General features: G+C 39.8%; 1 protein-coding gene across 3 annotated transcripts; it reads right to left on the reverse strand.

Moving 5' to 3' along the window:
• Positions 1-628: 628 nt before the first annotated feature.
• INIP (INTS3 and NABP interacting protein) lies at positions 629-14,221 on the reverse strand. 3 transcript variants are annotated; one of them, XM_060762488.2, is made up of 6 exons: positions 14,056-14,218; positions 11,212-11,296; positions 5,342-5,444; positions 1,820-1,879; positions 1,214-1,304; positions 629-876 (listed from the first exon to the last, which is right to left on the reverse strand). In XM_060762488.2, exons 2-6 carry the CDS (start codon positions 11,234-11,236, stop codon positions 781-783), a joined length of 375 nt encoding a protein of 124 aa, XP_060618471.1. In that variant the 5' UTR covers positions 11,237-11,296; positions 14,056-14,218; the 3' UTR covers positions 629-780. The 3 variants fall into 3 exon arrangements, with proteins under 3 accessions (XP_060618471.1, XP_060618472.1, XP_067320461.1); XM_067464360.1 differs by having other exon boundaries at positions 781-876; positions 1,797-1,879; positions 14,056-14,221; XM_060762489.2 differs by lacking the exon at positions 1,820-1,879 and having other exon boundaries at positions 14,056-14,217.
• Positions 14,222-22,400: the final 8,179 nt, after the last annotated feature.

Consider the following 22,400-nt stretch of genomic DNA (forward strand, 5'->3'; position numbering starts at 1 on the left):
TGCTGGGAAGAGAGAAAAGACTCAGCATATCCCTGCCTCAACTCCTTCCTCTCCAGGAACCAACAAAATCCAGCTTCCTTAATCCGTTTTTGCTGAGCTTTGTGGCTCCCTCCTCACAGTTCTGCTTTTGGATGTTATACAAAACAGCCTGGCAAATATTACAAATCATTGTTGTTCAAACTGATTCAGGCTCAAGTCTACTTTTGGAGGGCTACAGTTGCCTAACTTATTCAACAAGACACAATGTTTGTACGAGAGAAGTGTTTTCCCCTCTTTTTCTGCTTTCTGTTTTCATCTGTGCGAATGTGCAGTTCAGAGCCAGACAACTGCACAAACTTCTATCTATATATTGCACTTCTCCACTTTTCTTTTTCACTTTTAAATACATCTTTATTTATGAGGGTGGCTGTCCTATCTTACATGCCTGCTGCAAGCATTACCGAGATGACAACACAAAGCAGTGTGAGGCACTAGCAAATGTTAGAAAGGCTATTAAATGGCCTGAAAATAATAGATAATTTAAATCAAAAGAATAAATAAACCAGCATTGAAACAGAAAAGTCAAATACATCATATGCATATCCAACTTTGGGACCAGAAGGAAAGAAAAAAGCAAACTACCTTAGAATTGGATTTCAGTAATTTAATGTCTCCTGAAAACCAAAGTCATTAAAATGAATAGATTAATCTTCATTTTGAGTCCTCTTATTTTCAAACCATTGAAAGTAGCAGCTGCAATATTAGATGAACACCACCTTCCTTCCATTCAAGGATAGTCTGTCATTCTCCATCAAGTCGTGGCAACACTGGAAGAATAAGGTTTCCAAAGGCAGAGTCCTGGGTTATAAAGTATCCTGACGAATGTGCATGAGCATGCTGGAAGAGGAACACAACAGTATGAAAATGGCATGTATTTCGAATCAATGGAGAAGAATCTCCTTACCCCCATCCCCTGCTAAAGTGGCACATGAAAAAATAACCAAATGTAGATGTAATGCTTGCACACTGTCAAAGGTTTCAGCCTTCTGCTTTAATACTCACAATCCATACAGGATTTAAGCTTGAAAGAGTTTGTTTTTGACTTTCCAACCACTTTTGAGTATTTCCTAACATTCTCCCCATGCCTAGTCTTTAGGAATCACTGAAGAACAAAAAACCACAACATATTCACAGCCTGGCTCCATTGCGTCTTCTTTGAATTGGGACAACTCACCTGTAAAGCAGCCTTTTGTTGTGCAGCTATGTGCTGCTGCTCTGCATGATCGCGGAAGTCCTTATTAAGGGAGGATCGAGAGAGAGAGATGCTGCAAGCAATAGGGAAAAAAAGGAAAGTCATAAAAACGCAACTAGCACAGAGTCAAGTAAAAAGTATGCTGTGGCAGGGGTACATGGTTCAGAGTCAGAAAATTCCCCTGTTACTTCTACTTTGTAATAGAAGACTTGAAAATTGAGGGAAATCTGACATGCAAGATGGTGTGTACGAAACTGGTTTAACAGTTCTGTTTAGGAACAACAGTTGGATCCAGACTTGGATCATACTTAGAGCAGACACACTTTAACCCACAAGTACTGTGGCCAGTGGGTCTATTCTAAGTATGACTACACCTAGATCTAACCCACTCCCTCCAGCCATGGCAGATTTAGTCAATATGGGGAAGAAACCCATGCACCAATGGAAACCAAAAGGAAGTCGACCGGAAGACATGCAGTAGAATGAAGCTTGAGCCCCCCAGCACATTTTTTTCAGTTGCTTTCTTTCATCATCAGTACCACCCAATGACTTGTCTAAGTGATACCTGAATAAAACAACAGCACTAACCAGGGGTCCATAGTCTTCATGATGGGGAGCTCATATGTTTGGTAGAGTGGCTGCAGAATTCTGTATGCAGGAAAAGAGTTTCCCATTGAGATCCAGCCGAGACAAGGTCTCTTTTTAGTCAACACGTTGACAAGTTACAGTACCAATCCCACCCCGAGCCCACCAAACCTCCACAACTACTCCACCATGAGCAACAAAACAAGGTCGAGATTAGCGCCTGGAGGAGAAACAGCAGTTATGTACAAGTCACTATGGTTTAGTGTTTTAAATTCAGAGACTTTACTACAAACCATGATTAAGCTCAACATCCGGAAAGGAAGGAGGGCCACAGAGCCAAAATCAAAACAATAAAACTGCAGGTTCCATCTCTTTCTTGTGGAAAGGGGCCTTGAAAGTCACTGGTTGCATGTTTGTTCTGGGAGTCTGGAACAACCCAGATGCAAACCCTCTGGAAGTTGTAGCTTAATTTAAAATCCTTTTAAATTACTCAGAGACCCGAGTCCCTCCAGGGAGATAGGGAGGAATATAAATAAAGTTTTGTTGCTGGTATTATTATTATTATTATTATTATTATTATTTGAAACACAACAAGATGAGTCCACAGCAGACACTCGGCTGGCTATTGTATTGGATCACACGTCAGACACTTCCCAAGTGTCTAGGACTGTGTGATGTATTGGCGAATAATGTGTGCAGATCCCAGTAAGGTGGCCTTTTGCAGCTGGCAGATGGTAATCTTGTCAGTGCCGATTGTGTTTAAGTGCAGGCCAAGGTCTTTGGCACTGAACCCAGTGTGCCGATCACCACTGGGACCACCTTTACTGGTTTGTGCCAGAGTCTATTATTATTATTATTAGTATTAGTATTAGCATTATTATTTTACTTCTACTACTGCTACTACTATTACTAGTATATCTAATATGGATTAGACATTTATTTATTTATTTATATTTACTGTATTTTTATCCCGCTCTATCCCAACCCTGAAGGGGACTCAGGGTTCCAAGCTGGCAATAATTCAATGCTGCATTAAGGCATATAAAGCATATAAAATACATTGTGCATTTAAATACATTTAAATCAGCAGTAAAAATAAAGCGCAAAGTCCAGAAATCATAGTCCATCATAATATATTACTATATTATATATGCTATAATTTATTATATTTACATATATGTGTTATAATAGTATTATGCATTATAATATTATATTAATATATGTTATAATATTATCATTATATTCATTCAAATGCTCCTGAGAACTTCTGAACCTGCAAGTTGCATTTGATAATTTTAAGAATACAACAGATAGTGGAAAAGATGCAGGGCAGAGGATGGCAGGCTATCCGTGCTAAATTGTTAAATTAAATGTGGATGTGGTGCATCAATACTAATATTGTGCTGTGCTAATAATATAATATATTGTATATACATATTATATTGATAATTATATTATAATGTAATACAATATAATTATAATAATATGATCTAATAATGGTATATATTACATGCAATATTACTAATAATATTGTAGTATAGTGGTATAGTACAATATAGTAATATATAATACTAATATTGTGCTATGCTAATAATTATAATATACTGTATGTACATATAATATTGATCATAATATTGTAATACAATATAACACAAATAAAACAATATACTAACGTCATAGTTATATATTTTATATCACATGTAATATTACTAATAATATTACAGTATAGTGGTATAGTACAATATAGTAATATATAATACTAATATTGTGCTATGCTAATAATTATAATATACTATATGTACATATAATATTGATCATAATATTGTAATACAATGTAACACTAATAAAACAATATAATAATATAATAATTATATATTTTATATCACATGTAATATTACTAATAATATTGCAGTATAGTGGTATAGTACAATACGGTAATATATAATACTAATATTGTGTTATGCTAATAATATAACACACTGTATGTACATAAAACTTGTAAGCCGCTCTGAGTCCCGTTCAGGGTGAGAAGGGTGGGATATAAATGTTGTAAATAAATAAATAAATAACAATAAATAAATATTTTTACTATTATTATTATTAACACTGACGGTCAGGAAACAAACTTGAATGCATTCTGTCAGTTGTATTTAGACATACAAGTGAATTCATTCATTGATTTCTTTCTTTTGTTTTTTGACAAGAACCCTTGGAAAAGTGGAGAGCTTACTCTATGTTTCGAAAAAACGTCATTCTTTCTGATCCTCATGCAGCCTATTGCATCCTACTCTTTGCTACAGAAGACAAAAATGGCTTCTCTGCTGGACTCTGCCCTTACAAAAATCTCTAGGTTTAATCGCACCAGAGGGAAAATGTATAACTCCAATGTGTACTACAACTGGCACATAAGCACACTAGCATTCCCCCTCCTTCGCTGGAACCTGGTGATATACAATTTGACCTTTATCATTTTCAGATGGAGGCCGGGAGAAGGGGAGAACCTTTGACAGTGAATTGAATTGAATTTTATTGTTACGGTCACAGACATCATCTAGTTCACAGATGGCTGCAGGGAGAGGAAGGGGCAGGGAATACTGTATATACTCATGTATAAGCTGACCCAAATATAAGCTGAAGCATCTACTTTTACCACAAAAAACTGGGAAAATGCATTGACTTGAGTATAAGCCAAAGGTGGGAAATGCAGCCACTACCGGTAGATTTCAAAATAAAAATAGATACCAATAAAATTACATTAATTGAGGCATCCATAGGTTAAAAGTTTTTGAATATTTACATAAAACTGTAATTTAAGATAAGACTGTCCAACTCTGATTAAATCATTATTCTAACTTTCTTCAATGTAAATGTGCTTGGGTATCCTTCCAATAATAATAGAGTAAAATAATGGAAATGTAATAACAATAATAGAGTAAAATGATAAATGTAATAATAACAATAACAACAAAGTGAAATAAATGTAATAATAATAATAAATAGAGTAAAATAATAATAATAATAAATAGAGTAAAAGAATAAATGTAATAAAAATAATAACCAAGTAAAATAATAAATAACTTTGACTCACATATAAGCTGAGGGGGGCTTTTAAAAAAGGGCTGAAAAAGCCGGCTTATACCTAAATATACACGGCACATCCATTCCCATCTGCTTTATATTTTAATGGCTTACTTAGTTGAATATCCTCAATCAAAAATATCTATCTCCAGTTCTCTAGGTCAAAATAGATTTGGTTTATGAAGGATTTTAAAGTAAGGGCCACCTTTGCTGAACAGTAAGGTCTTCAAAGAAAAGTGGTAGCCATGAAAGCCAGAAGGCACAAATCTTGGGTGCGTTGGTGCTTATGCCTTTTAGGGTGCCTGTTTGGATATAACTTCCAGAGAGAACAAAGTGGGCCCATCAGAAGCACATATTGCTGATACGAGACAGCAAAATGTGGTTTTCCTTTGAGACCTGAGAGCATGACTGAAGGAAAAAAAAGACAGGCCTCCAAAAAGATGGTACCTGGCTCCAGGGTGGTTTGTGGAGGACTGGTTTTGCATGAGCAGCTTTCTCTTCTCCTTGTCGAGTTCAGCCAAGATCGCAACTCTGTTTTTGTTCTGAAACCCTACCAAGAAAAAGAAGACAGAGAGAGTAAAATGTCATTTTTGTGTGCGCAAATATTTTTGAACCAGCCAGTAACCTCCTTGTCTTAAAGCCGCTCCATAAGTGAATTATGATGATGCATATCAATGATGAATATATTAATCTTCAAAGCCAACAAGCACCATCCTTGAAGCCTATTTATAACTTTCCTTTCTTCTTTATTCGCTGATTATGTGAAATACAGCTTTGGAACAATCTCAAACACAGCATTGGTTTAAAAAAAAAACCCCGTTGTAATCTTGAGTTAGATCAGAGTTTAGTCTAATAACTTTTTGAAACCCCCAAATCTCAGATATTGGGAGGGAATTCTAGAAGTTGTCATCCAAAAAAGAAACTTTTCCAAACTCAGTCATTGATCTTATACCAGCATATTTGAGGGTGTTTTTAGCGCTAACCCAAAATGAAAGGCTTAGTCCAGTTATGTTACAGATTTGCTTTGTCCAAATTGATATCCTTCAAATTTGCTGAACTACTTCACCCGTCACCCTAGATAGCATGATCAAATGGGAAGGAATGGAGTTGTTGTCAAACATATTTGGGGACGGGGGCAATGGCGCTAAATTAGGAAAGGCTGATTAAAGGTGTTGTTATATTCTAAAGATGGATTTTCAGTCATCATATAAGGAAACCTATGAATTATTTCTGTCGAATTTGTGATTTTTTTTGCATGTCAGGAACAACTTGAGACACTGCAAGTCACTTCTGGATTGAGAAAATTGGCTGTCTGCAAGGACGTTGCCCAGGGGACGCCCCGATTTCTGAAGTTTTACTATCCTTATGGGAGGCTTCTCTCATGTCCCCGAAGGAGGGAGCTGGAGCTGACAGAGGGAGCTCATCCGCGCTCTTCCCAGATTCGAACCTGCGAACTTCAGTCCTGCAAGCACAAGGGGCTAACCCATTGGGCCATCGGAGGCTCCTAATTTGAGATTAAAACTGTGAAATTTGGAAGATAATACTGGTCAATTAATATACTGTAATAGACTGTAGCAACCAGAACAGTTTAAAAGTAATGACAACTGAATTCCACAGTGTTGCTACTTTCAAACTATTCTTGTTACTCTGAGAAACAGAAAATAAATGGATGCTTTTCAAAACTCACTATCATAGACTTTTTATATTTATATTCCAAAAACAACGATTGATTGACTGGAAAGGTGTGCCAAGTCAAAAAAAAATTTAAGTATACAAACATAAAGCTACTAAATAATCTTTAGATAAAATACATTACAACTGTACTCTTGGTTCGCTTTTGATAACGATAAATAAATATAGACTTGGGGATCCTTTGGAGTAGTTTTGTAAAAAATAATACAGTATAATAACAACAATAACAATAACTTTATTCTTATACCCCTCCACCATCTCCCCAATATTTGCTGTATGATAAATCCAATATTTTCTGTATGATAACTCTTACAAGCTAAGGTCAATATTCAACTAAGTAAATGTGCAGATTGGCAGCAACACTGTTCTCACAAAAACACTATGTTAGGAAACTGCACAAAACAAACCGGATAGGCAAGACAGCTTTAAACCATTGATTCTTAAACTGAGGGTCATGGTCCCAAATTGGGTCACCTTAGCTCAATGTTGGGGTCACAAAAAAATTGGCAGGAGCAAAAATTTTCTGAACATCACCAAATTGTTGTTTTAGACATTGACATGAATCTGTTGCGCAGTGTTTATAGTGGACACTGCAGAAGATGCCTCAGCTGTGCTTCATAAAAAAAGGAAAACTACCTTATTTAGCAAGCCTTGCAAATAATGGCTTGTTATCAGTAAAAAAAAAAATTCGAAATCAAGTTACTTTCCTAGTTGTAAGATAAATGTTCATAAAACTAGAGCACAGTTCAATGATCAGATATCTACAGAGGGAAGAGAAAAAACACTACCATTGTACTTCCTCCGCCCTTACTCTATTCAGACCTTGAAAAGTTACTTTGCTTGAGGGTAACATGCAGAATTAGCCAATTGCATGGCTAATGAACATTGATCATGCTGACAGGGGTTCATGGAGGTTGTTCTCTTGAACCTCTAAATTCTGAATTGTCACAGTTTCTTGGCTACACTACTTGGATGGAAACTGGTAACACTATGTAACACAATTTTTGTTCCTGTGTTATAAATGTCATTTCCTAATTGGTTCTAACATAAAAACATGGAAACCGTTTATTTAATTAAAAAAACTTTGTTTTGGGGGGACATCCCGCAGCACATCTTGCTATAGTTTTCAATGAATATCTTATAGAGTCTCAACATAGTTTGTGGCAGCCACAAAAATGAAGTTTCTGGAGCATATCAACTACTTTCAAAGTAAAGACCACAAAATTAAACAGGAAATAATACCTTCAAGCCAGGAACAGATTTTTTTTTCAAATTATGTTTCATAGTCTGGATAAGATAACCTTATAATTCTAGAAGGGTATGAGATGTTTAAATGTGTGGTTTAACTATTCTATTTTAGCTAATCGAACATACATAGTGAATTGTGCCACATGAAAATATTCAGAAGACAAAACATTTGTAGTACATCCATTTGTTTCTTCTGGCATGCTGTCTCCTTCATTTATGTTATGCTAATTTAAAATAAAAGAGGCTTTGTAGAATGTTGTTGCTCTTCATGGAGAGTAGGTCTGTCTGGAAAGGCCTTCAGACACAATTTAATTGAGCACTGAAATCTCTGATCCTAATACAAGGCTGCAAAATTCACAACGTCCCTTCATTTATATATGCACATTTATATTGGACTTAATATCAAGTATATTGGGCTCCTCCAAATATGTAATCATAGTTATTAGAGGCAAGTAAAATATTCATTCTTGAATAATTCAAGAGATATTTAATAAGCAGCATGAATTTTCCTTAATTGTTACTGAACATTTTGGAGATCGCATCAGAATGTAAATTGCCACTAAAAGTGACTGAAAATTCATTCGATTGTTGACTGCGATTGCAGTTGGAATTTATTTATTTAGCAGTTTTGTATACCGATCTTCTCACCTCCATCGAGGGACTCAGGCCAGTTTCTAACAAACAATATTACAAACAATCATTAAAACATCATAATCCAAATTACACTAAAACATTAAAATAGCTAAGTACAGTGGTCAGTCGTCATCCTAAAATCATTGTTTGTCATCATCCATCCATATCACAGAATCTTGACTCATTCGTTGAATGCCCGTTTCCATAGCCAAGTTTTCACCTGTTTTCTGAACGTCAAGATAGACGGGGCTGTTCTAGTCTCCAGTGGAAGGGAGTTCCAGAGTCGAGGGGCCACCACCGAAAAGGCCCTGTCCCTCGTCCCCACCAGACGCACTTGTGAGGCCGGTGGGACCGAGAGCAGGGCCCCTCCAGACGATCTTAGCAATCTTGATGGCTCATAGAGGAGAATACGTTCGGACAGGTAAACTGGGCCGGAGTCATTTAGGGCTTTATAGGTTAACACCAGCACTTTGAATTGTGCTCGGAAGCTAACTGGCAGCCAGTGGAGCTGGCGCAACAGAGGAGTAGTGTGCTCCCTGTACCCCGCTCCTATTAGTAATCTGGCTGCCACATGTTGGACTAGTTGAAGCTTCCGGGCAGTCTTCAGAGTCAACCCCATGTAGAGAGCGTTGCAGTAATCTAAATGGGATGTAACCAAAGCATGGACCACCGTGGCCAAGTCAGACTTCCCAAGGTACGGGCGCAGCTGGCGCACAAGTTTTAATTGTGCAAAAGCTCCCCTGACCACCGCTGAAACCTGGGGCTCCAGGCTCAGCGATGAGTCCAGGATCACTCCCAAGCTGTGAACCTGCGCCTTCAGGGGGAGTGTGACCCCGTTAAGCACAGGCTGTAACCCCATACCCTGTTCGGCCTTTCGACTGACCAGGAGTACCTCTGTCTTGTCTGGATTTAGTTTCAATCTGTTGTCCCTCATCCAGTCCGTTACAGCGGCCAAGCACCAGTTCAGGACTTGAACAGCCTCCTTAGTAGCAGGTGGGAAGGAGTAACAGAGTTGGACATCATCTGTGTACAGATGACACCGCACCCCGAAACTCCGGATGATCTATCCCAACGGCTTCATGTAAATGTTAAATAACATAGGGGACAGTACTGAACCCTGCGGGACTCCACAGTACAATGGCTGTGGGGTCGAGCAGGAGTCCCCTAGCAACACCTTCTGGGATCAACCCTCGAGGAAGGACTGGAGCCACTGCAAAGCAGTACCCCCAAGGCCCATTCCCGCGAGGCGTCCCAGAAGGATACCGTGGTCGACGGTATCGAAGGCCGATGAGAGGTCCAGCAGAACTAACAGGGACACACACACCCTGTCCAGTTCCCAGCGAAGATCATCCACTAAGGCAGCCAAGGCTGTCTTGGTACCATGCATAATAGGGTGGTAATTGTTTGTGGTCACACTGCCTAGAAATTCTCTGTTCTATTTCTCAAAGCGGGCCAATCTCTGCATGGATAAATGTGATCCATAACGGTGTACTCCAGCTAGATAGGGCAGATACCTACCAACAGTTGAGAACCTACAGACCAGGAAATTATTCAGGGAAGGAGAGCCCTCCTGAAATCTCTTGTGGCTCCTGGGAGGTACGTGGACACTTCCAGGCCAAGTTTACTTACTTATTTATTTATTTATTTATTTACTGCGCTTACCCCAAGGGTTCCTACAATTGTTTGAGGAGCAGTACTTGGCCAAGTGCCATGTTGCCTCCAAGGCAATCTTTGGAGACTCCAATGGGCTCAGAAGGGAAGTGTGGCCTTTTCCAATACAAAAGTTCCCATGTTAGGATATATTTCATATATAATGCTGAATATAAAGTAGGGAAATTATTTGCAGAAAGCAAAGTAGTTTTTCTACTGGTCTAAGATGGAATCCAAGAAAATATGAGATATCGTATGTCATCACATGTGTCACACTTTGAATCCTTTCTTTGATCCAAAAAAGGGGACAAAAAAGTATGATGTGTGATGAAATATGATACAACAGAAGCCAGAGAATCAAAGGCATATTTTTTCATTGTATAATAGTCGCACCCCTCCTCCTTTTGATCCAAAAAAGGGGTTGCGACTATTATGTAATGAAAAAAATCTGCCTTTGATTATTTGATTTCTATTTTAAAACTGCTTTACCTCCAAAACAGGAGGACAGATGATCCAGCCCCAAATAAACAGCTCATTTCTGCTTTTGTTTTGAACTGTTCTATCTTAGAGCCCTTCCACACAGCCATATAACCTAGAATATCAAGGCAGAAAATCCCACAATATCTGCTTTGAACTGGGTTATTTGAGTCCACACTGCCATATATTCCAGTTCAAAGCAGAAAATACGGGATTTTATTCAGCTATGTTAAAGGGGCCTTAGACCTATATCCCAGAATATCAAGGCAGAAAATCCCAAATTATCTGCTTTGAATTGGAATATATGGCACTGGGGACTCAGACAACCCAGTTCAAAGCATAGTGTGGGATTTTCTGTCTTGATATTCCGGGATATGGGTCTGTGTGGAAGGGCTCATAGAGAAACAAGAATGGAAGATCCAAGCTCCAAAGAGCTCAATTTCATGAGAAAGAAGGAAAGGAAGGTGAGAGAACACGAGCCCCAAATGGCTGTGCGATGATTAAGCAAGGAAAGGGTGGAAGTCCATTTTTGACACCAAAAAAGGGGGTGCGATGGTTATGTAGCAGCAACTATTGTGTGGTGAATTACAGTACAGTTGCCAAATGGTAATAGTTACCTTGTCCAGGAGGGTTTGAAGCCATGTTCCCAGTTTCCACTTTAATCTTGTGAAAAAGAGCTATTACTTGCTGTCATATGAAGACCTGTCAATAAAGAAAAAAATGTATCTTTATTTACAAGATTTGATTTTTTTTCACACATGGCTTACATGTATTTCCTATATATATTATACTAGTGTATATTATAGCCACAGTTGTCTGGGTGTTGTTGGGACATCTGCCATGGACTTTCTTCCTTCTCCAGCTTTGAGAAGAGGCCTGTCCCACAATGTCTCAATGGCAACACTCTGGCAAGGCTCTCTTTGTGGCTCTTTCTTTGCTTCCTTTATACACCTCTCTCTCTCTGTTTTCCCTCATACACCTTCCACCTTTTTTCTTTCTCTTCCCTTTTTTATCTCTTCTTACTCCTCTTCCTTTCTTTTTCCCCTCCCCTCATACCTTTCCTTTTTTTCTCTTCCTTCTTTCCCTTCTTTTCCCTTCTCCCCCTTCCTTTTTAAATAGTTAAAACCCCTCAATCATTTTAAGTTGAATAATGAAGGGTTTGGGTTGCTGTGAGTTTTCTGGGCTGCATGGCCATGTTCCAGAAGCATTCTCTCCTGAAGTTTCACCCACATCTATAGCAGGCATAGTCAGAGGTTGTGAGGTTTGTTGGAAACTAGGCAAGTGAGGTTTATATATCTGTAGAACGTTCAGGGTGGGAGAAAGAACACTTTTCTGCTTGAGGCAAGTGTGAATATTGCAACTGGCCAGCTTGATTAGCATTGAATAGCCTTGCAGCTTCAAAGCCTGGTTGCTTCCTGCCTGGGGGAACCCTTTGTTGGGAGGTGTTAGCTGCCCTTGATTGTTTCCTATCTGGAATTCCTATCTGTTTTTTTAGTATTGTTCTTTATTTAATGTCCTGATTTTAGAGTTTTCTTAATATTGGTAGCCAGATTTTATTTATTATCATGGTTTCCTCCTTTCTGTTGAAATGGTCCATGTGTTTGTGGATTTCAATGGCTTCTCTGTGCAGCCTGACATGGTGGTTGCTAGAGTGGTCCAGCATTTCTGTGTTATCCAATAATATGCTGTGTCCAGATTGGTTCATCAGGTGCTCTGCTATGGCTGACTTCTCTGATTGAAGTAATCTGCAGTGCCTTTCATGTTCCTTGATTTGTGTTTGGGCAATGGTGCATTTAGTGGTCCCTGTGTAGACTTTCCACAGCTGCATGGTATACGATAGACTCCTGCAGAGGCGAGAGGATCCCTCTTCTCTTTTGCTGAACGTAGCGTTTGTTGGATTTTCTTAGTAGGTCTGTAGATAGACTGTAGGTTGTGTTAAATGCTAATTAAATGCTAATCAAGCTGGCCAACTGCAACATCGAGGAAGACAAAACCCTCGGCATTCCACATATATATAAACCCCAATTGCCTAGTTTCCAACAGACCTCACAACCTTTGAGGATGCCTGCCATAGATGTGGGCAAATCGTCAGGAGAGAATGCTTTTGGAACATGGCCATACAGTCCGGAAAAATCACAGCAACCCAGTGATTCCAGTCATGAAAGCCTTCAACAACACAATGAAGGGTATGTGTGCCACATTTGGTCCAGATCCATCAAGCCATGTATTAATAATAACAACAATAACAAGACCGGGCTGTGGTGCAGCTAGTTAGTAGCCAGCTGCATTAAATCACTACTGACCGAGAGGTCATGAGTTTGAAGCCAGCCCGAATTGGGGTGAGTGCCTGACTATTAATAGTCTAGCTTGCTGTTGACCTATGCAGTCCGAAAGACAGTTGCATCTGTCAGGTAGGTAATTTAGGTATCTCTTTATGCGGGGAGGCTAATTTAAATAATTTACAGCACCATAAAACCTTCCAGCAATGTGTGTAAAAATGAGGAAGTACTCCATCAAGGACTTGGTGCCACAAGTGGACGGTGAAGCGGCAGCTCCCCCTGTGGTCAGATTCGAGCATATCCTCATGAAGCGGGAAAGCTGGAATGTTAAATGGCCTCTGTGTCTGTCTATATATGTTGTATGCCTAAATGGCATTGAATGTTTGCCATGTATATGTGCATTTGCCATGTATATGTGTATATGTGCCATGTATATGTGTAATCCGCCCTGAGTTCCCTGCGGGATGAGAAGGGCGGAATATAAATACTATAAATAAATAAATAAATAAATAAATAACGTAGCTGTCTTTGTAGTACTAATCAACCAACCAACATACATCTTTTAACTGTATGTATGTTGGCCACATGACCTTGGAGGTGTCTACGGACAATGCCGGCTCTTCGACTTAGAAATGGAGATGAGCACCATCCTCCAGAGTCAGACACGACTCAATGTCAAGAGACACAATTTACCTTTACCTATATAGTTATATATGGTGCTATGGTACTTTAAATTAAAAACAAAACAAATATGTAACTTTAAATGCTTAAAAGAAGTGTATGCTTCCAAGTAGACAAGTCTCATTGTTTAAACTTTCATTTGGAGGCCACCTTCCTCTCTCCCAGAGTGGGATCTAGAAATAATCAAAACACCTGAATAATACAATAGTAAATCCATTAAAACCAATACTTGGAGGAAGCAACACAATCAGTTCAAAAACATACACAGTTCAAAAAGGTAAACAAAGCATCCCACTCAAAGCTTCTCTCCTTAGGCATAAAAAGCCCCCTTTCACACACACAAAACCTTTGTCTGCCATCAATTTGAGATTGGTACCTAAACAGTTGATTTACTGCATAATTTTAATGATAATTCACAAATTCTCAGAAGTTGTTTTCAATCAGCTGCAACTTCTCTCGCTATTTGCCTTGAATAAGGTATTGATTCCCCCCTATGCATACCTGACAGTGGTGCATCCCTGCTCATCCCCGTCTCTTGTTGCTCCCCCCGCGCCTCTGCCCAAATGGACTCTCCCACAGGCTCTGCGTTTGTTTGGAATCTTCCCTCCCCGAGCTGATTTCCCAATGAGATCGCGCCGCTCGCCCCGCTGTTGCGTCATCCCCGCGCGCCGCATGCATAGCCTCAAAATCCATAGACGTACAAAAGTTTAGACCGTCCTTGCACGTGCGTGTGCAGTTTCCGGGTTTAGTTTACAAAACCCTAACTAACCTTTTAGTCTTCCAGGAATTTTGGACTCCAGCCCCCAGGATCTAACTGGCAGGGGCTTCTGAGAATTGAAGTACAAAAGACCTAGAGCTCCAAAGGCTTGGGGGAGCCATACAAGTGGGATCACATGAGTTGGAAGAGACCTGGTGGGCTATCCAATCCAACCTTCTGCCAAGAAGCAGGAAAATCGCATTTAGAGCACCCCCGACAGATGGTCATCCAGTCTTCTTTAAAGCCTCCAAAGAAGGAGACTCCAACACCTACCGGGGCAGAGACTTCCAGTGCTGAACAGCTCTCACAGTCAGGAAGTTCTTCCTAATGTTCAGATGGAATCTCCTTTCTTGTCGTTTGAAGCCATTGTTCCATTGCATCCTAGTCTCCAGGACAGCAGAAAACAAGCTTGCTCCCTCCTCCCTATGACCTCCTCTCACATATTTATACATGGCTATCATGTCTTCTCTCTACCTTCTCTTCTTCAGGCTAAACATGCCCAGCTCTTTAAGCTGCTCCTCATAGGGAGTGGCATAATCAACTGCAGCAGGGATTCCCAAGGCAATAGTAGTCACACTGTAGAATTAATGCAGGTTGGCACCGCTTTTAAATTAAAATGGCCCAATCCTATGAGATCCTGGGATTTGAAGTTTAGTGAAGCATCAGCAATCTTTGGCAGAGAAGGTCAGAAACTTTCAATTCCCACGGCTTTGCCATATGGAGCCCTAGGATTTGTAGTTAAGTTGTGTTGGAGGGCAGGAAAAGAGATTTAAAGATGGGCTCAAAGCCAACCTTAAAAACTGTGGCATAGATACTGAGAACTGGGAAGCCCTGGCCCTTGAGCGCTCTGGAGGTCAGCTGTGACCAGCAGTGCTGTAGAATTTGAAGAGGCAGGAATGGAGCGTGAGAGAGAGAAACGTGCCAAGAGGAAGACGCGTCAAGCCAACCCCGACCGGGACCACCTTCCACCTGGAAACCGATACCCTCACTGTGGGAGAACATGCAGGTCAAGAATAGGACTCCACAGTCACCTACGGACCCACCGCCAGGACACCAAACTTGGAGGACAATCTTACTCAGACAATGAGGGATTGTCTAAGTAAGTAAGTAAAATAAAAAGTAGTTAAGTTTTCCTATTCCAGTATCACCACTGCCCCCAAAGTCGATGCAAAGAGATGTGTATGCTTTAAAAATTAATATATTTTGTGTGCTTTGTTGCCCCCCTCTCCAATTTACTCTAATCTACAGCTTTCCAATCATTTCATGTTTTTCAGATTTACTAGCAAACTGGAGGTTAAATCTACCCCCTTATAAGGGACACTGACAAATAGATGACTTGCAATAACGAAATGTGTGAGGCACACATCTCATGAAAACCTTCCATTTATATATTTAAGAATATATGATTCATTGCTTATTTCATACAGACTCAGGTTTCTTGTTAGGTTTGTGTGACACCCCTACACACAGCATAGGACACATAATGTGCTACATGACACACAGTTTGGAAAGTTCTGCTCTATACAAATACATTGTAAGGCAATTTCTCTCCACAATTTTTTTCTACACAAATATATGTAATTGCAATTCAGTGTAATTACAAACACAGCATATTATTTGAGTACACAGAAATTCTGGACCGCTCTACCAACCACCATGTCAGACTACACAGAAAAGCCATTGAAATCCACATGAAGCATGAGGACAATTTCAAGAGAAAAGAGGAAATCATGAAAATGAACTAAATCTGGCTACCAGTATTAAAAAAAACTCCAAAATCAGAACAGTAAATAAAGAACAACACTCAAAAACAGGGGGATTCCAGACAGAAAACAATCAGGGCCAGCTAACACCTCTTTAAAAGGATACCCCAGGCAGGAAGCAGCCAGGCTTTGAAACTGAAAGGTAATTCAATGCTAATCATGGTGGGCAAATGCAACATTCATACTTGCCTCAAGCAGACAAGAATTCTTTCTTCCACCCTGGACATTCCACAGATATATAAACCCCACTTGCCTAGTTTCCAACAGACCTTACATCCTTTGAGGATGCCTGCCATAGATCTGGGCCAAATGGCAGGAGAGAATGCTTCTGGAACGCTGCCATACAACCCGGAAAACTCACAGCAACTCAGTGATTCTGGTCATGAAAGCCTTCGACAACAAATCTGAAAGTACATTTCTATGTTTGCTTGGTTTCTAAAGAAAACCACCAGAAAGACACTTGGGAAATTGCAACCCTGTACATATCTGCCAGGGAATATAGCTCACTGAATTTGGTGCACTTTACAGTTGGCCTTCTGTATCCTCAGATTTCTTATCCATGGATTCTTCCATCCTCAGCTTGAAAATATTTTTTAATCAAAAAAGCAAACATTTGTTTTGTAATTTTATGTAAGGGATACCATTATACTATCCCACTGTAAATTTGAACAGCCATATCCAAGATCCTTCCTGGAACCAAACTCCATTATACCTTGGAGAAAAGTTGGATAGGGTTATGCTATCCAAGAGAAAGCACAAGGGAGAATTTGTCCCTTTCTTCCTCACTATTATTCCTCTCCAAATGTTCCATGAACAAAAAAGGGAACGATTTTGAGCACAAAAAGGGGGAGTGTAGCATTCAGCTTATGGTACACTTATGCAAAGAAATATTATTTACATGGAAACACAAACAGTAGGAACCAGCCCACCCCACAACTCCCCCAATCAAATCAATTTTCTGAAAGGTAATTCTTAACTCCGGCATCCATATGACTGGTGTTTAAACTTTTTGGGATCTGTTGAAAACACTGACTTCAACACATCTTGCTCAATAACAGTTTCCTGTGTTTTGTATAATGTTGCATCAGTGGTAAACTTTAGTGCCTACTAGTGTTGTTGAACAATGCACCCCACCCTAGAGATGTATAGCTTGCCAAGGACTCCTAAACAAAACAAGATAAAGTAAAATTTCCCTTTTCTACATTGTCTTTGTGACCTCTGTGATAAACCAGCAGCAAACCTCCCTCAAAAGCTTGTTTATCTGATAAGAATTTATAGATATGCACTGGTTCGTTTCAGAACATGTACTGACCAAATCTACAGTAGCAAATTTTGCAAAGGCAACAGCTTCTCAACCTTCTAATAGACTGTATCCTTCTTTACAGCTTCTACATCCACTGTATCCTTCCATAAAGCCTCTGCTCATATCCTTATCTTTTATTCTCTATCCTATTTATCTAGAGTAAAGGCTCATTTATCCAACCTTTGCTCATCCAACGTTCTGTATTATCCAACGCAGTCTGCCTCCTGCCTGAATCCACAGCTGTTTCAATACATTGTGATGTTTTCGTGCTAAATTCGTAAGTACAGTAATTACTACATAACGGTACCGTGTATTGAACTGCTTTTTCTGTTGATTTGTTGTAAAACCTGATGTTTTGGTGCTTAATTTGTAAAATCATAATGTAATTTGATGTTTAATAGGCTTTTCCTTAATCCCTCCTTATTATCCAAAATTTTCGCTTATCCAACATTCTGCCAGCCCATTTATGTTGGATAAGCGAGACTCTACTGCATATGACAAAATGTACTAAAAATATGATTTCTGCCAGAGACTGCCACAGAGTCATTGCATTCCTGGATACTTGGGTTGGGTTAATCTCTTGGAAAAAGTTGAAAATCAAAGACTCATCTTGTCTGGGTATGCACAGCTCAGCAGGACGTTTCCCTTCTCAATCTGGTATCGCTGGGCCAGTACTTATCCACTGATGGTCTCAATTGAGCTTAGAGTTGGCTGACATTTATTTGACACCCAAAGCTTGATTAATTACAGAAGATCACCCTTTTTGTTCTGAAAGCCTGCACCCTTGCTTTTCCCATGAGGTTCCCTCATCACCAGAGACTCACAATATACACCCAATTCTAGACACTTTGTTTCAGGGACCCATACACTAGATTACCCAAAGCTGGACTATTATGCTAGCCAGAAAACCCCCTAAGCTCTCCAAATATGGACATAAACTTCCTGGGCCTGCCTCCTGCCATAAGAGCCACCCCCTCTCAACAGCTGATTGGCCCTCCTTGGGGCCAGTCCTCCTCCATCCCCTCCCCTCAGTCATTGAAACCCCGCTTGGAGGTGTCAACGTCATCACAGTACCAGCGAATCAAGGCGCTGCTTCATGACAGCCCCTCTGCTAGCCAATCAGGAAAAAGAGGGGACAGAGGGAGAAGACTTGAGTAGCTGTCCACTGTATAAAAACCCATGTCTCTGAATTTCATTTTATGCTTGTATTTTTGACACTAGCCACACTTGCATCTTTTCTGGCCAGATCCCAATTAAACCTTTCTGGTTGTCTCCACCTGGTGAGTCTGTTCTTTAATCTGAAACTTTGTTATCATAAATGCTTGCCAGGCAGGACCCTCCTTTAACTGTGGCCCATACTCTAAATTCGACCTCACTAGGAGTCTTGAAAGAATTGTGCACAAACAGCAACTTAGTTCTAGATATCTTTTTTCAATTTTTCATTTTCCACATATGCATATTTTTTCTTTTGTTGTAACATGACCTGATTTTCAATCAGCTTGTTTTGCAAAGCAATACAATGTGGCTTATAAAAATACCAAGATAAAAGCTGGCATTAAAAATGCAGTTAATAGAAGAAAGTGCAATTTAACTAAACAAGGAAGAAATCACTGTGACCATTTAATTTCATGTAAATAAAAAGGATTTTGTTCCTGACTCTGGCCCCTAAGATCACTGAATAAGCTGTGTCGAATGAATGTGCCCCTTGGCAGCTTCCCTCCGTTGGCATCGTACCCGGTTATTCCACTGTGTGGTGCTGCAAATTGTCTTTTATAAAAACTGATTATCTGTGATCCCACACAAAATGGGTTCCAGGTAGACCATATCACATTTCCTTGTTTGTGATGCGTTCTGCCGTTCTGATACAATGGATGGGAGGAAGAGACATTTCCAGGAAAGTGGCCAGAGGTGAGAAAGAAACGAACAGCTAACCATGGCTTCCTGCTGCTTTTCTTTTCCTGCCTGAAGTGATATTGCCATGAGTGTTTCAGTTCTTTTTATCCTCTATTACCTCATCACCTGGACAGAAGAGAAAAGTTGGTAAAGAAGACTCTGAATTAGTTGCTAAGTAAGATTGTTTAGCAAGCCTCGCATCTGCTTATTCAAACTGATCCCCCTTTTTAGTAACTCATCTGTACTTGGGGAAAGTTGCAGTAGATGCTAAATGTGAAGACTTTATTTATTTTTTTTATTTGCTTATTTGTTTATTTACAGTACTTATATTCCAACTTTGTCAATCTGAAGGGAACTCAGGGAGGATCACAGAACACCTATATGACAAACATTCAATGTCAGTTATACAATGACAAGACAGACAACAGATATATATATATATATATATATATATATATATATATATATAATATATATATGCTTTTTCTCATCATTTGGTACCATTGGAGGCTGTGTTCAGTTCTGGCCACAGGAGGGTGCTGTTGCTCCATCTCCTTGCCAAAGAGCTTTCTTTGTTTGTAAACTCTCCTTCAAAATGCTGTGCTTAAAATACCTCTCTGCTTAATGCAGTTCCTATTCCTTTATTCACACTGCTGTTTTTTATCTGCTAGGTGGGCAGGGAGCTAGGCTGAAGGTCAGGAGCTCACCCTGACCTGGATTTGAACTGTCAACCTTTTGGTTGGCAAGATTTACTGTAGCTGTAGCTGGAGATTAATCTGCTGTGCTAAAGCTGGCCCTTAAGAGCAGAGTTTCCTAAATTATGGGACATGACGCCAAATGGGGTCCTGAAAAATTGGGCAACAGTAAAAGATTTTAATGTCAAAGTGGCTTTTTAAGACATGTACATGAATCTATTGTGCAATGTTTACAGTGGGCTCTACAGAAGATGCTTCAGCTATGCTTCATAAAAAGGGAAATCAGTTTGTTTAGCAAGCCTGCTAATGATTTGTTATCAGTAAATGTTTGATTTCTATACATATTTTAATATGACTATATAACGGAGGTCACTCAGGCCAAATGGGGTCACAAGTAGAAAAAATAAGAAGCCCTGATCTAGAGAGCTACATATGTCTCATCCCGAATGTAAATAGAAACCCATGCTCTTTCATTGAGCTGTGGCTTCTTCCTTGAGTCTTCAGACTTACCTTAATTTGGAATGAGACTTTCCAAGGCTTCCGGCATTTCCCGAAGCGTCCGAAGCTTGAACAGCTGCTTGTAGATCTTCTTTTCTGTTACCCATGGCTGCAAAGGGGTTGGGATGGGAGTAATGCAAAGCAAATTTTCAAACTAGGTTCACAAACAGGTGCATTGCTTGGTCAAAAGATCTTGTGTTGCTTCTTAGAGTTGGGAGACCCAAACACCTGGAGGGCTACAGGTTGTTCAGACCTGTCTTAAACCAACATGCTTACTGGGAGTAATGTGGTGGGCACTGGACAACAACTCTGGCGATCATGATTTGAATCTCTCTCAGCCATAGAAACCCACTAGGTGGCCTTGGGCAAATCACAATCTCAGAGGAATACAAAGGCAGAAACTATCAGGAAAAAAAAACTTTTGCCAGGATTGGTTTGTCTTAGGGTTGCCATAAGTCAGACATGACATGAAAACATATGACAACAATCCCTCAAAGAATTGCCCAAACTCTTAACACATGCAGATTTGTTCTGTTCTGAGCAAGCCATGAGAGTTAAAATGGAATCATAGGACTGTAACAGTAATGTGAAAAGGCCCCAGGACAAATGCTGTTTCTGTGCCTATCCCATTGCTTCTTTGATGTTTATCCTCCTCATCTTGTACATTTATCTGTTCAACCAACTGTTCAAACCATCAATCTTGTTTGTTACAGTATGGTCCTTGTATCTCTATGGTATAAGTTTACCATGGAAACAAGAAACCACGGATAATGGAGAACCCTACTGAAATGACTAACTTCTGCTGGATGTTACTATAGAGTTGTCCTGGGGGAACCTAATAAATTCCTAGAGAAGTATTCTCTTTTATAATTTGCTGGGTCATCAAATCCAGCTCTATGCTAACTTTCAGTGACCATATAATCACCTGGAGAACCTAGAAAATTCCTGAAGAGAGCATATTTTATCAGAGGTTAGTAGGGGTAACAGTGTATTTGTTCCGGTATTACTTGTGGCCAAGAGTCCTTGCAAAAATACACAATGCAGACAACACATCAGACAACACAATGCAAACACCCCCTTTTCCTGGGAAGGAAACAGGACAAGCTTTCTTAGGCCCCTTCTATATTGCCATAATCCAAATTATCAAAGCAGATAATCCACATTATCTGCTTTGAACTGGATTATATGAGTCTACCCTGTCATATAATCCAGTTCAAAGATAATCGGGACTTTATATGGCAGTGTAGAAGGGCCTTAGTTATTTGGAAAATGTCTCCCAGGTGGGGGGATACAGAGTTTTTGACAACCATTTTTAAAACCTTGAGTTTTTGGGGCTGGGGGAGTATGTTCTATGCTCTCAGGATGGTCCCTGCTAAATTAGGACAGATGGGGTGTAGGGTGCCCAAATTTGATATAGGTCTGTTTGCTCAAAAACCCTTCTTCACCTTTTCCCAGCCATTGCGAGTGGTTCTAGTCAAGACCTGCTAACATCACAACAATGAAACAGGCCTTAAGTTTTTCTCCCATACCTTACCCTTGTGTGTCCATACTAGTCGCTCACCGTATCCCCCATTAACTCCTCTGCCTTCCCCAGAAGGGAATATACTAGGAGGATCCCAGCTTCACTTTTCCTCCTCAAGGGATCGTATGTGGCCAGCAAAGACGCCTGCAGAAAGGTCTTCTTCTGATCCTCTGTGAAGATCTTCCGAAATAACTAAGGTCAAGAAATGGTTCTGTTACTTACATTGTGTGCAAGGAGTATCATTCAAGCCCTTCCTTTCATTTCCTTTTTTTCTATTTCCTTTATTTTGCACTTTTGCAGATCTTATTACACTTTGGATGTTCCAGAAACAATGGCCTTGTTGGTGCTGGCCTCATTTGTAGAGAAAGGAAAAATATTGGGACAGAGAAGTCCTTTTCTGTTACTAACCCCTTCT

Source organism: Anolis sagrei, chromosome 2, assembly GCF_037176765.1.
Source record: "Anolis sagrei isolate rAnoSag1 chromosome 2, rAnoSag1.mat, whole genome shotgun sequence".
Lineage (NCBI taxonomy): Eukaryota > Metazoa > Chordata > Lepidosauria > Squamata > Dactyloidae > Anolis > Anolis sagrei.

Excerpts from the sequence above, each read along its gene's own strand:
- INIP (XM_060762488.2), bottom strand. The coding sequence starts at position 11,236 with ATGGCTTCAAACCCTCCTGGACAAG. Across the intron at positions 1,305-1,819 it reads ATGAAGACTATGGACCCCTG|CATCTCTCTCTCTCGATCCT; the intron begins GTTAGTGCTGTT and ends TATTGCTTGCAG. Across the intron at positions 877-1,213 it reads AACAAAAGGCTGCTTTACAG|CATGCTCATGCACATTCGTC; the intron begins GTGAGTTGTCCC and ends TTCCTCTTCCAG.